The sequence below is a fragment of the Diadema setosum genome, chromosome 11, assembly GCF_964275005.1.
Source record: "Diadema setosum chromosome 11, eeDiaSeto1, whole genome shotgun sequence".
NCBI lineage: Eukaryota > Metazoa > Echinodermata > Echinoidea > Diadematoida > Diadematidae > Diadema > Diadema setosum.
This window is the reverse complement of record NC_092695.1, coordinates 28,653,602-28,669,073: the sequence shown is the minus strand read 5'-3', so window position 1 is coordinate 28,669,073 and position 15,472 is coordinate 28,653,602. Positions and strand designations below refer to the sequence as shown.

The window sequence follows — 15,472 nt, the reverse complement described above, 5'->3', positions numbered from 1 at the left end:
AGTATGTAGAGCAGATGCACCTGTAGGAAAATCTCTAGATTTTGAGCTTGGGCATATTGAATCTTTGAAATATCAGGGATTTTGGAGACATTTTATTTTTTTATTTTTTTTTTTTACCTTACATTGTTCGGGTTGAGCATGATAATTTGCTTATCAGAGCAAGACAGTTAGAATTTGATGAGTGGCGTGATTTACGCCTCTTGCATAAGAGTCAACAGCTCTGTGTAAGGTGTGTATGTATGTGTATGGGGGGTCAAATGTTAGACAAACAAATGAATGAAAAACAGTCTCTTTAGTCTGTTGTAACAATACTACACACACACACACACACAGATAAGCAACACTGTCAATTACCTTTCATATTTTGACAGCTTGATGAATTTTCCTAATTTGTTCAAGTTATTTCTTTATAAAGTTTTGTGTTACTTTTTGTATATAGAGGTATGTTAATTATTTTATTTATGATTTGTTAGCTTCATCGCAACACCCTTTCTGCATGAGAAAATGTTTGCTTTCAAAGTTCTAAATGGCAGTGATCCTGTTGGATATAGATTTTGTCAGAAAGAGTAATAGATACATCACAGGCAACAGCAGACCTTATTTCCAGGCCTGTACGATAAAGTGGCATGGATAGATAATGTGATCACAGGTATTTCCTACTTGGAAGATTAGGAGAGAGCCTACTTTAAAGATTTGAGTAATATTCCTAAAATTAGTCGAATAGATAGTAATGTGCTGGAAAGCCTGTTATGCCTACTTGATTCCACTTGTCTAATGGCATTTTATCCTCTGTGATTTTTCTGTTTCCTGTATAGGATCAAGCACTAAATATGACACTGAATCATCAAGATCCTTCACCGGGGAGCAAGTGGCCTGTAGCAGTGTGATATAGGACTGAAACAGGCATTCAGATGCAGTCAACTAAGGTTGGTACAGAGAAATGTTTGTTTATTTGTTTGTTTGTGTGCTTGTTTGTTTATTTGCTGTCAACGATGAACATGGTGTTCCACAAGTTGCAGATTGTACTTTATACATGTATCTATATCTTCTCATGCAATACACACTCTGCATGTGTGATGCTTCCCTTTTCTGAAATGAAATCTCTTCTCATATTTTGCCACAGCTTTACTCACCACTGAATACTTAGGTACAGTTTCGGTGCATTTTTCTATGAATGTGCTCATTTCATTTATACATGGGAATATGTCAAACAGGCATTATAAAGGCCATACGGTTCACACCAAGTGGAATATAAATTTGTACCTCCTTTTATAGACTCGGCTGAGGCTGGAATCTGCAAGAGATACGTATCCAATTTTCAGATCATGAGAGAGTTCTTGCTGCTGGTAGATAATTTATTGGGATAGTATGACATAATTTATGGCAGTATCTGATATTGCCCTTTAATTTCACATAATATGCCTGCAAAGCTGCTGGTAGACACACTGTCAGTGGCTAGCCCTACACAAGGTATTATATACAGTCAGTAGTTAACCAGTAATTGGCACCATGACTTCTAGTAGAGTGGGGTGCGCCTAAGGGTTGGTAAATGTTTGTTTTATATACAAAGAAAAATGAGTTTCATCACCCAGTCCATACCTAAGGTCACATCAATATGTAAATATTGTGGAATGGGACCTCTCTTTTTTTTTCTCTCTCTCTTATTGACCCAATTGGACTTAGTAGTAAATTTACAACTATTAAGCGTAGAGATCTGATGAGCTCATGTTATGTAATCATGGAAATTTAAAGTAGTTTGAAATTGAAAATATCCATGGTAGCCCACAGGCTGAATTGCAGACATTGTACACAAAGGACCATTATACTTTAAAAATATGCACAAGATGCAATGTAGTAATGAAAAAGAAATACATAGAACAACAAAAAATCAGGCTTATTCATCTTAACTATTGCACAATGAGATCAACCTACAATACAAAACAAACGCAGATATTGCAATTACAATGTCTAATATCACTATTCTCAACATTATAAATAAATTGAGTTAGTGTTAGTTGTTTATGCCAGTCATTTATACTTATTTATGCAGGTAATGTTATAAACATTCCACAAATCAACACATTGGCACCTGTTATTTAATTTTTTTTTTATGTCTTTGCACAAGTTATCAATCAACATTCATCTCAAGGTGGTGATACACTGCCCAAAATAACTTAATAATCTGTCACATCTTCTTGCAGTGTATATAGCAACAAAATGTGCACACAATAGCACAATTGCAAACACTATCTGATTCCTACTCTGAAGCAAGATTTTTTTTTTCTTCGTTGCCAAACACAATATTTCACTTGATTTGTACCACTCAAATACAAAATTGTGTCAGTTGGTGGGATCATCTAGGCCTTTATGTACCTGTAACTCACATTTATTACACATGTTGTATTCTTATTGGAGTTAAAATCGATAACAGTTATGTGGCTACAATGTACAATGTGTGTTATGATACCTATAATACATAGTTGAGAAGTGTGTATATATTTTCTTTCAATTTTTTTGGCATGTTTTCTCCAAATTTGATGTCATCAGTGCCATTTCAGGGACATCCTGTTCTGTCAAGAATTAAAAGTGTCCTTTATCATCAACAACAGCTTTCTCACACAGATACATGTAGATCAGCAGGACATGAAATGATAAATAAATTGTGAGACGGATGTCATTGACTTATTCACCTGTAAATTTTGTGAATCAGTATGCCTCATTGTTTATCTGATCTCAAGATTCTGATTATTGAGAACCTGGAGTACATTTGTACAGTGTAAGCTGGAGATATGATGAAAAGTATAGCTCAATTGACAATGGGCATTAATGGCTTGTGCAGGAAAACAATTTCTACTTTTTGTTTCTTGGGAGGAGTATGTATACATGTAAAAAAGGGAACTCCATCATGCCGTTCTTGTGAGGAGCATGCATGTTCGGTGTCTGCTGTCAGTGCTGCTAAAAATTGGGGCAGGGGTATCGCATTGCAGAACTCCCCACATAATTGATAGCATCCAGGCAGCTCAAAAATGCTGCCCTTTTCACTCACTGTCAACCAGGAGCTAGCTGGAAGGAATGCTTCGGTATTTACACTTCACTAGAGAGCTTCGGGCTGCATTAAAGTTCTTTGTACTCTTGAGGCTTGGTTGCAAATTCGTGGCTCTTGAGATAGCAACATCCGATATTGCACTGAAATGAGGAAGAATAAAGAAATAAACAGTCCATTCATGAAAAAAAAAATGATTGATTGTACATGGGAGCATGCATCCTAGCATCCTGTGGCAAAAAAAAAAAGAAAAAAAAAAAAGGGGGGGGGGAACTGGTCAAACCACATTGACTGCTTGAATTGGAGAAGATATTTTTTCAAAGTTGCCAGTAAAGTACAGGACATTTGTGACAAGATATAACTGTATTTCACTTCAACTGTGAACATGGTTGAATGTACTAACCTACAGCTGTTTTTTATGCCTCCGCCACGAAGTGGTGCCGGAGGCATTATGTTTTCGGGTTGTCCGTCCGTCCGTCCGTCCGTCCTTCCGTCCGTCCGTCCGTCCGTCCGTCCTTCCGTCCGTCCTTCCGTCTGTCTGTAATGAATTTTGTGGACAAGGTAACTATCAAAACCTGTTGAGGTATCCTAATGAAACTTGGCATGTATGTGTATTAGGGGGTGAAGTTGTGCCTATCAACTTTTGGATGCACATGCTCAAGGTCAAAGGTCAAAAGGTCAAGGTCAAATACATAAAATTTAACTATTTCCACCATATCTATTGAATGCCTGAAGATATTTTCTTGAAACTTAGTGTATACATGTATTACCCAATTAAGATTCTCTGGTGAAAGTTTGCGTCATGAGATCAAAGGTCAAAGGTCAAAAGGTCAGGGTCAAATACATGAAATTTCACTATTTTCGCCATATCTATTGAATGCCTGAAGATATTTTCTTGAAACATAGTGTATACATGTATTACCCAATTAAGATTCTCTGCTGAAAGTTTGGGTCATGATGTCAAAGGTCAAAGGTCAAAAGGTCAAGTAAAAATATCAAAACTTCTTTTTTTTCTCCGTGCCTTGGAAAATTCTTCAAGGTATCTTCATGGAACATAGTATATACATGTACTGACTGGAAGTGATTATCTAGAGAATGTAGGGTTCATGGGGTCAAAGGTCAGGGGTCAAAGGTCAAGTGCAACACTTCAAAATTTTACTATTTCCCTCATATTTATGCAATGCCAGCAGGGTTATTATTTTTTTACACTTGGTGTATGCATGTGTAACCTAATAGAAATTTTCTGGAAAGTTTTTTTTTTTCTTCTTTTTTTGCCTCAAAGGTCAATAGGTCAAAGATCAAGTGAAAGTGCTGAACTAACTTTTTCCTCCATATCTCGAAGTGGCTCAAGTTATCTTGAAACTTAGTACATATTATGCATGTTCTACCTGAAAGCGATTATCTTATGAATTTTAGGGTCAAGGGCCAGATGAAAATGGTAACAATTTACTATTCAATTCAGAAATTGCACTTTTTCTCCACACCTGTACCTTGAAAATTACTCAATGCCTAAATGTATGAATGGGTCAAAGTCAAGTTAAAGTCCTTAAATCCCTAGATACATGCTCTCCTATTCATCCAATTAAACCTACGTCAAGGAAGGTGAACATTCAACACATTTGTGACAAAGTTGTCATTTCAATATTTTGCCAATTTTGTGAAAATGTAATCACACACTGTCCACATGTACTATCTAGACCTATTGGGAAAATCATGCATTATGGCGGAGGCATACCAGTCCCCAAAGCGACATTTCTAGTTACTCATGCAACTGCAAGCCCAGACAGCTACAATTGTATGGACCTGTGAATAATATATCTGTGAATATATAGATCTGAGGGGCATTTCATGAAGCATTTTGGTCGGATATTTTTCTGACAAACTGCTACAAGCTACTGAAATCCTTTCATCAGCAGGGGGGCGTTTCATCAACGAGTTCGTCGGAGGTTTTCATCGACGAATTTGCTATCAGCCAATCGGACGCAAGGATTTACACTGACAACTGTTAAAAGCTAATGAAATCCTTGGTCTGATTGGCTGATAGCAAATTTGTCGGTGAAATCTCTGACGAACTCGTTGATGAAACGCCCCCCTGATTGGCTTAAAGCAAATTTGTCCGACTACTTTGTCGGACAAAATGCTTCATGACATGCCTCCCTGGAATCCATGCCTTGTACAAAAATGACTTGATTTTTCATAAGGGGACAGCTCTATATCATCGATGGGTAGCTGGACATCTTGTGAGAAGAAGTTTGCAGTCTTTTTAAAGGCGCTCATATATGCAAAGTATTAATATGCATGTGCATAGATACAAGTAGTATTCCACCTGTTGAGAGGCAGAAAGCTTGATTTGTGGGTCAGGCACCTGCTCTGAGGGGGAAGTGGTTAATGCCAGGATGACTGATGGCAGTGGCTCCCAAAAGGAAGTGGGTCCATTCTAAGGAGACAGTCATGATGAACGCCCTTGCCTTGAACTGACTTCATTTGGGTTAACGATTTACCGAGATCCAACCTGTGCTTGTTACTGCAACTGCGGTCCATGCAAATCTGTGGCCACTGAGTTACATTTTATGATGCTTTTTTTTTTTCAGGAGGCTACCAAATACATCAGTAGCTGGCCTTCGTCATCTATTTAACATTTGAGATTAAGATATGCATTTTTATCACCCATTGCAAGTGTTATCACCAATTCTAGTATCAGCTGAATTAAAGTAAACTTTGAAGTTCCGTTGTTTATAGCTTCACTGTCTTCAACATTGATAGTCATCAAATATTCCTATTTGACCTCTTAAAAGTGTAGTAATGGGTGCAAATATTTAGATACAAATACCTAACTACCAAGGACAGGTGTAAATTTATGATTTTTATTGTAGTCATAATCTTATAGCCAAAATATTAACTTGTCCACAACCTAATTGCTGTGACACAAAGATCAGAACCCCAACAGCATTCCACTGGGTACTTTAAAGCACCTTTGACCAACTGGATTTCCTTAAAGGCACATGCATCATACATATCAAAAGGTAAAGCAGGACATCACTATTGATATCTGTGTGTCCAATTGAAAATATGTACATTAAAATATATACATGTATATAGCAAGAGGTGTTTTTGTAATAAATAGATATAAAATTCCATGAACCCTCTCCCCATGAGATTTAAAAAATATTGTACATCACACAGTAGCTTTCAACAGCCAATGAGTTAAATTCCACTGTGTGTCAAGCAGTGTTTATCAGTGCTGACTGTCCATTTCCCATCCAATTTGAAGAGATAATGAAGCGCCTGGTGTATCAGCTGACCTCCCTATCCTTACTACAAGGAAACCCAAATTTACAAAGCAGCTCTGTGAGTGTAATTAACTTGTATCGGCAATTAATCCTGTCAAACTCACGCCAGAAGGGATCTCTCAATTCTTATCTTGTCCCTAGCCATGATGGAAGTCTTAATCAGAGGTCATTTAGAGACTTACATTGTTTATGTCGACTGTCCTTCACCAGGTGTTGGCAAGATAGCCATGTATTGTATCATTTGAAATTAATCCCATCTTGTGATTACCTATGCTCGACAGACTGCGATTGGGGATTTTTTTTTCTCTATTTGTAAACACGTTTTAGTATTTCAATATGTTTCAGACATCAGTCGTGTCTTTTAAGGCATGAAATTTGAATTTAATTTGATTAAATAGCTTGCCTTGATTTCACTATTTCAATGTATTTTCCCTCCATCAAGTCTTTGGATAATGTAATCTTTAATCATTGCAATGCTACTCTCCCCCATATCCTACAAACTGTGCTGTCCATATAGTTAGACATGACAGATTTTACATGGGGTCGTTACCACAGTTAGTACAGTTTTCAACCTCTGAATGTTATGTGCGTAATGTGTACCACTGTACTTTGCATTTTGTTTGCCATTTCATATTAAAAACCTATATTGTAATGTATTTCACAGTGCACAATGCCAGTTTTGTAACACTGATTTATCTAATCATATTTATGCTTTTATTAGTCCAGATTGTGTGCTTCCCATGAGAATAGTGTATTTGAATTACCACACACCATTCAATTTAGATTACAGCTGTATGTGCTTCAAGTGAGAACGTGATGTAAACTAGGGTTACTTTGAGGTCACATTTTGGAGCATGGTGTGATCAAAAGAAGTCGTTTACCTTTCCCACATTAAATAATAATTCATGGCATGACTTATATATCTATGCCTCAGTAGCAAGCTTATTCTTATCATCTGAAATGCCCTAACAGAGATGGACTTCAACCCTGTCTGGTAAAAAGGGACAACAAATATCTATCGGTGTTTTGTTCCCTTTGATAAGAGAGTCCACTGGAGGGCATGCATTTGTGTGAATACACAGGTTGATTGTATCAATTTGGTATCGTTACAAAGAGCGTAAAGGTTTATAACTTGCAGTTAATTAGTTCCACCTGTTACCTGTCATACCTCCCCCCCCCCCCCACAAAGGTCACCGTACAGTTATCTTTGGACCCCAGGTTGACATGTTACTTCCCCATGTAGTCCCAGATACAGTTCTGTTTATTTTTTTATTTTTTGATATTCCATTGATTCACATTATTGGGAGGAGTAAAACATTTGCTATTGTTAAAACTCTCTACTGTTCACATATTGTTGATTCTTTCTGTTGCAGTCCTTTTAAAAGCCTCATGATAACTAGATTTGTTACCGATTCATAAACTGCCAACGCATTTCATGAGATGAAAGTTGCTTTTTCTTTACAATTGGCAACTTTTTGTTATTTCAGGTAATGTAAAGATTTAAATGAATTATGCAATTACATCTAATACTATATTTCATATAGTAGGAGAAATGCAGTGAAATTCAGAGGTACCAACTTGTTGATAAAAATTGAGAAGATAATCTCTGAGGCAGAATTCCCCGAGACAAGGTGGGTTAGATATAGATCCAGAGATGCATGTAATTGAGACTTGTATTCACCTGTGAGGTGAATCTTTGAACAGCAGGAATCACACTGTGCACATCATTGGGTAGGGAAAACACCCTCTGTGATAACAGTATTCATTCGCTCCCTTCATGGCGTCCCGCTGCTAGTCAGGGTTCTCTTCCTGTCATAAAAAAGTACTAGATCTGTCTTGCTACCCAAACTTTGGGGGATCTCTAATATAATTTGCCTCGTTTTATCATAAATTGACCGCTTGTGGGGTAGACATTGTGGATCTTGATCTCTTCATTCTTCATAAGAAGTACATTGTAAACCCTTTTGAAATGCTCTATGTGACTTAAAACTCAATGTATACCAAACTTAACGTACTGATTTGCTTAATAGAAAAGTGACATGCACATCTTGATCTCAATATCGTTGTAATGATTGATAGTGCTAAAAATGAGAATAAATGTAGTATATTATGGTCATGATAGAAGTAGTTCTGATAATGATTGTAATATTGATAGTCATTCAAAAAATGAAGAAAAAATGTAAATGCTACTTGGATAAAAACCATAACTGTTTTCATAAAATGTATATCTGCCACCTTCAAAACTAAGTAAGTGTAAGGTATTTCATTATGGATGGCCAAAATTAAATTTTCTCTAATCAGTTTCTTGAAGAGGTTTTCTTCTCTTTGTTGACAAGGTATCGTTTCCTGTATTGATGAATGACTTGTTGAATACTGGTACTCGAAATGGTTTCCTTTTAACTTCCACAGTCTGTATTTCCATGTCTGAATTCCTATTCTTTGCTGGTCTGTGAGCAAAATTGAAAAGCTCTCTTGGACTGCGCCATTCACCCCGGGGATGAAAAGCAATCACAGTGGAGCACTTTTTCATTTTTAATCATCGAAATTAATCTGGCAGTAAGCAAGAAACGGCCAAGGGGTACAAATTTCATGCTGAAGATCCCTTTTTCCACACCATTGTCCTCCTTCCGAGGGCGTGCGTGTCCCTTTAAGGCAAGAAGGTAGCCTAACCATCTCTTCAAATGTCACATTAGTGAGAACAGGAGAGAATAACTGCCAGGCAATGACAAGGGACCAGTCTGACCGAGACTTGACCCCCTGCAGCCGTCGAGTACCTGGGATTTCGCTAAGAATCGGAATATCGCTGGGATATATATAAGGAGCACAGACTACAATTAAGATGCATTTCTTTCAAACCATTTTGTGTGGTGCACTACAAGTACCTTCATATTTCTCTGTGATCATTACTTATCTGCTTTATTTCTCCTTGGTTTTTCCTGCATTAGTGTGTTTTAGAAGTTTCATTAATTTGTAATTTTATTGATTGGTGATATTACACATTATCATAAATCATGTTGGTTTTTATCTTATTTTCATTTCATCTTGCATACCACAGAATTAAAGTGAATTTAGTAACACACAAGAGTTGTGACATTTCCATCACATTTATTGATATCATTCTACTTATTTGTTACCACATACAGTTCTGATTTTCATTAAACATTCACAAAGTGTTACGCTTATCTTAGGAATGTATAGTATTGGTTTAGGTGAAGATTTAGCTTTGAACATTTTGTGAGATATTTAGAAACCACTCTGTGAAATGTTAAAGAGCGTACAATTCTGAGGGAAAATCGGTTTTGAAATGACTGAGATATCCCAAAATAAGGTAAAACGAAGAGATCCAGATAAAAGTCACGGCTTGTCGCACTTTATTAGGATTGCCTTTTATGCCTCCGCCACAAAGTGGTGCCGGAGGCATTATGTTATCGGGTTGTCCGTCCTTCCGTCCGTCCGTCCTTCCGTCCGTCAGTAATGAATTTTGTGGACAGCGTAACTAAAAAACCTTTTGAGGTATCCTCATGAAACTTGGCATGTACAGGGGGTGAAGTTGTGCCTACATGTATCAACTTTTGGTTGCATATGCTAAAGGTCAAAAGGTCAAGGTCAAATGTTCAAAATTTCACTATTTCCCCCATATCTATGCAATGCCTGAAAATATTTTCTTGAAACTTAGTGTATACATGTATTACCCAATTAAGATTCTCTGGTGATAGTTTGGGATGATGAGGTCAAAGGTCAAAAGGTCAAGTAGAAATGTTAAAATTTCACTTTTTTTTCCATATCTTGGAAATGGTTCAAGGTATCCTCATGGAACATAGCATATATGCATGTACTGACTGACAGTGATTATCTAGGGAATTTTGGGTTCATGGGGTCAAAGGTCATGGGTCAAAGGTCAAGGGTAACACTTCAAAATTTTACTATTTCCCTCATATTTATATAATGCCTGGAGGATTATTTTCTTTTTAAACTTGGTGTATGCATGTTTAACCCAATAGAGATTCTCTGAGAAGTTTGTTTGTTTGTTGTTGTTGTTGTTGTTTTTTTTTTTGGGGGGGGAGGGGTTGCCAAAAAGGTCAAAGGTCAAAGATCAAGTGAAAGTGCTGAACTTTACTTCTTCCTCCAAATCTCAAGTTATCTTGAAACTTAGTACATATTTATTCTGCCCGACGATGATTCTCTTATGAATTTTAGGGTCAACGGTCAAGAGTCAAAGGCCAGATGAAAATGGTAACAATTTATTATTCAATACAGAAATTGCACTTTTTCTCCATACCTTGAAAATTACTTAATGCATAAACTTATGAAAGGGTCAAAGTCAAGTAAAAGTTCTAAAATCCCCAAATACATGCTCTCTCATTAATCCAATTAAACCTAGGTCAAGGAAGGTGAACATTCAACACATTTGTGACAAACATGTCATTTTAATATTTTGCCAATTTTGTGAAACTGTAATGACACATTGTCGCATGTACTATAGACCTATTAGGAGAATCATGCATTATGGCCGAGGCATACCAGTCGCCATAGCGACATTTCTAGTTTGGATATCTCATCCATATCAAGACCAATTTTCATAAAACAAACTGTGAATTCCTCTATAAATTGCATGTTTTTTCTTATTTCATAATAGGGTTCTCATTATCTCACAAACAGCCTTTGGATGTCCATGTCCCGTTAATCCAATACAGAGATGCCAAATGATACATTTTGTACTATTTTTTTTTTGGGGGGGGGGGAGGGGAGCAAAAATACTGCAGGTTTCATCTTAAAGGGACTGTAGGCTACAGTACTGGTTGAGGTTAGGATTCAGGTTTATAACATTTTTGGTGAGATAATGAGAAACTTCTTATGAAATATGAAAGAGCATGTAATTTCAAGAAGGATTCAATGTTTATTTGATGAAAATTGGCCTTGAAATGGCTGAGATATCGGAAAAAAAGCAATCCTAATAAAATTGACAGGCCACAACTTTTTTCAGGATCTCTTTGTTTTACTTTGTTTTTCAGATATCTCAGTCATTTCAAAACCGATTTTCATCAAATTAACTTTTGATTCCCCTTAGAATTGTATGCTCTTTAACATCTCATAGACGAGTTTCTATAAAATATCTCACAAAACGTTACAAGCTGAATCCTCACCTCAACCAGTACTGTACAGTCCCTTTAAATAGTATCCTTCCCAATTTGTATTACTGCACATTTCTATGGCAGGAAGAGAAAAGAATACAGTTTTCCACTGGAATATGCCATTTCAGCCCTCAGAGTACAGCCATGCTGTTGACAAGATTGGCATCCTTGCCATTGGGTATAGGAACCTGGTAATCCCAATATGGGCCATTATCATAATTCAGTGGCAATGGGGTTAGATACCCTTATGGGTCCAATATTTACTTTATAATGATTGATATTCCTCCTGTGAGGAAGGGCTGTGGTTTTAAGTAGAACATCTCCTGGAAGCAATAGAAGAGTGGACAAACATACCACACATTTTCATATGTTTGTTTGTTTTTGTTTTTTCATTCCCACTCCATCAATCTACAATCCTCCATCTTCTGTCTGTCTGGATGCGATCCCTTCTCCCGGCATCTCGTCTCATTCTCACTCTTGCAATTAGCATGAAGGGGGTTTAGCATGTGGGCTTGTTTGTTTGCGAGTCCAGAAAGTTTGCGCTTGTTCGGAAGCCTCCTCCTGGGAAGCTTTCTTTTTTGGCCTGGCTGGATTTAATCAGATTTCTGTCTGCTGGCTAGAGGGAATGATATGTTGAACTGCACTGGGAGTGCTCCAGTGCAAGCCAAAATGACCGACATTTTGTTAAAACATGTCCCGACCGCGCAGGGTGCATCATAACATAGGCAGCATAAAAAAAATGTAAATGTTGCAGCGCAGGGAAAGGTGTCAGGATAATTTGTTGAGGGAGAAAAAAGAGTGCTGAGTTATTAGTTTACACAAACTTTACTGGTAAATATTTTGCCAGTACTCAACCACTGGAAGCAAATAGGAATCATGTGAATGCAGTCACTCAAGGGTGAACAAAGGTGCAGTCACTCAATAGATGAAGCAGTCGTGGAATTGCATTCCAATATTGTGAAGTGCACTAGATTTATTGTGTTAAAGCAACAACATCAAAGTTCTATGTAAGACTTTTACCCTTCCATACCTTGGTAACATGTCCACATCATTGAAAATATGCATAATTATTTAAATCTTAAATGTGTGATTAGGAAGTCACCCTGTAATACACTAAGTATTTCAAAGGAATGCAGTTCACAAGTGCAGCATTATTCTTAGAAGAATGTAAGATTGTGTTATCGTGAAGGGAGTTTCTTCATTTTTGTTCCATTGTAAATGATGTCTTTAATAATGTTTTATTTCACTGAGTTCCTTGAAAATGCTTCCTGGCAAAGAGTTCTTTAATAGTATTGTTTGATTGAGAATGTTGGTCGTAACAGTGGGAGATGTTGTCTCTGTCTTCCAAAACTTGCATCCTTGTCTTTCATTTCCCAGCTTGGTAAATGTTATCTTCTCATCATTCTGGAGTGGAGATGGCCCACGGAGGTCATCAGGGGTCATGTGTCAAGTGAAATGCCATCTTCCATTCCCACAAGCTTCATATTACACGAATCCAGTAGCCATAAAGTAGTCTTGAAGCAAGACTTGGTTAGTATTTCATCAACCTAGAAATTTGAGTATCAAAGTAATGCTTAGCACAACTGACCAGATTTATGAATAGTTTTCATAATTTTGAATAGCTAATTGCATTTTTAGTTCAAATTCCTTAAAAAAAATTGATATACGATGATGTAATGGAAATAAATTGACCAAAGTAGACAGGAGGTTTCAGAAAAACATGACATCAAGATAGCATTAGTGTTATCCTGGAAGATATCATATTTATTTGGATAAATGCAAAAATAAACTATTGAGTTGAGATCTGTCTGTTTTGTGACAAGACCGACAAGCTACTTATTTTGATTTAAGTTATCTCTCCCTCCAGTTGCCAGAAATGTAGGCCCTATAATATGGTGCCATCAGCATTTGGAGCTGGCAATGCCAACATTTTCAAAGTTGTGAGTGTATGTAGAAATACACATTTCCAGTGCTTTAATTTGATTGAAAGGGAGCATGAACTTTCCTGAGATGCTATGGTCCCCTTCACACACGCCTAAAAGTAACGTTTTTAACCCATTGAAGACAGACTGATCTTGCTACAACACACATTTCCCATAGACACCTGCCTGAGTATACAGTACTCAGAACTCATCCTCAACGGGTTAAAAAATCAGAGACACAAATAAATTGTTGACCAATGTGACCCACATCATGATGTGAAATTAAGTCCATCTTGATTTTTTTTAAACCCTCAAGATGATTTACCGTAACATACTGTAAAAGTGGAAATTTTCGCGGTGTTGAAATTTTCACGCATTTCGCGCAACGAGAAGCTAGCGCGAAAATAAAAGCATGCGAATATTTTTGCGTGCCATATGTTCCTGTGTGTGATGTCTTGATTCCGCGGAATTAAAAACACGCGAAACTCTTCTTACCGGGCCAAGCGCGAAAATATCCACTTTTACAGTAGTGTGTGCAAATGGCAAGCGAAGAAACCTGATTTTTTTTTAATCCCATGATGCATCTCCCCACACTAGGTCCACACACTACAGTGAATGGGATCACACTCTAGTCATCATTTAGGCATACATGTGCAGATTGGAGATTGAAGTTGCTTCACTAGGATCTAAATTATTTTATTTTTGTTTTGGCCATGTCTGAACAGTGGCAAATGAATTAATATGTGCATCACAATGCAAAAATCAATACCTCTTGAATGGGCCTATTCTTGGCCATCAAATTGGTCTCATATGAAATTCCATTCTGTCACAGATATATATTTTGTAGACACAGCACAATATACGTTCTGGAATGCCACTGCTTTAAAACACGAAATACCATGAACTGCCTAGCATAAAGCAAGTGATGGAGACGTTAGTGCACGCATACATTAGCACTGCCTGTCCCGAAACTTTGAGCATTAGGAATCCTCTTCAAGGCAGGGGTGCAGATTATCATACCATTGGTGTATTGGTATAATTAGGGGTTGCTCTTTACCCCTGCAGTTTTGGGACCCTTTTCACATCTATTCTAAGACGTGAAAGGGCAAACATTACTAAGCGCCTTATGCAGGTGAAGTTTAGGTTAACCGCAGTTAAGATGTTAAGAAGTATCCTGTGTGTGTATGTGTGTGTGCATGCATGTGTGTGTGAGGACACTGACAATATCTGAAGTTCTGTTGAAGAAAAATTTTGTGACATTTGTAAGTCAGTGAAGTAAAATAAGATCACTGATAAATAAAGTTTCATGTCTTCATATTTACTAGAGAATATGTATGGAACACCTGTCTTCCCACCAAGATATTTGGTAGAATGAGTGAAAGAAGTTCAGAATTTTAGTGTGAAATTTTAACACACCTTGACTTCAAATGCAGATAACAGCATTTTACAGGTTACACATTTGATTAGTGACATTGTTTGTGGACTATGAAATATCTATGTAAGTGGGTTTCAATGCAAGACTAGACATTAAGATGTGGAATCATATTTCCATTCTATTATGTAATAGTATCTCATGGACCCCGTTTACAGTGCGGGGCTTTGCCGAGCCGCGGCCAAGCCGCAGCCAAGCCCAGCTTCAATTGCAGGGCCGAGCCCCACAATTTTGTCCGTTTACACTGCCGGGCTCGGCTGCGCTTTTAATTCAAACCTTTCAATATTTTGTCGTAGTGGCACTCTGCTTGTAAACAAACGCAATTTGGTATAGTCTGGTTTTCAGACCCTTTGCCAACTGGATTCCGTGGCGACAAAGTTGCCGTTCGGGCAAAGACCTTTGCGGAAGGAAAAATCCTTTGCAGGACAAAACCACCTTAAACTATATAGTTTTCGACATTGAGGGGGTTAATATCCTGAATAGCGAAATAGTACAGGCAGAGGGTTTGGAAGCCAGACTAAAATTGGCCGCGCATTTGGCCCAGTTTGCGTTTACACTGAGAAAAGGCCGGGCTCGGCTGCGGCTCGGCCGCGGCTGACACCACCTCCAGAGCGTGGCCAAATGTGCGGCCAATTTTTGCCCCGCATTTGGCC

General features: G+C 37.6%; 1 protein-coding gene across 1 annotated transcript in view; it reads left to right on the top strand.

Moving 5' to 3' along the window:
- The window catches only part of LOC140235534 (tripartite motif-containing protein 2-like), an 88,232-nt gene that overhangs the window by 34,521 nt on the left and 38,239 nt on the right, over nt 1-15,472 (top strand). The window contains exon 2 of the mRNA XM_072315559.1: nt 816-926. Within this exon, the coding sequence (XP_072171660.1) occupies nt 912-926 (15 nt within the window). The 5' untranslated portion in view covers nt 816-911. The remainder of the gene's footprint in view (nt 1-815; nt 927-15,472) is intronic.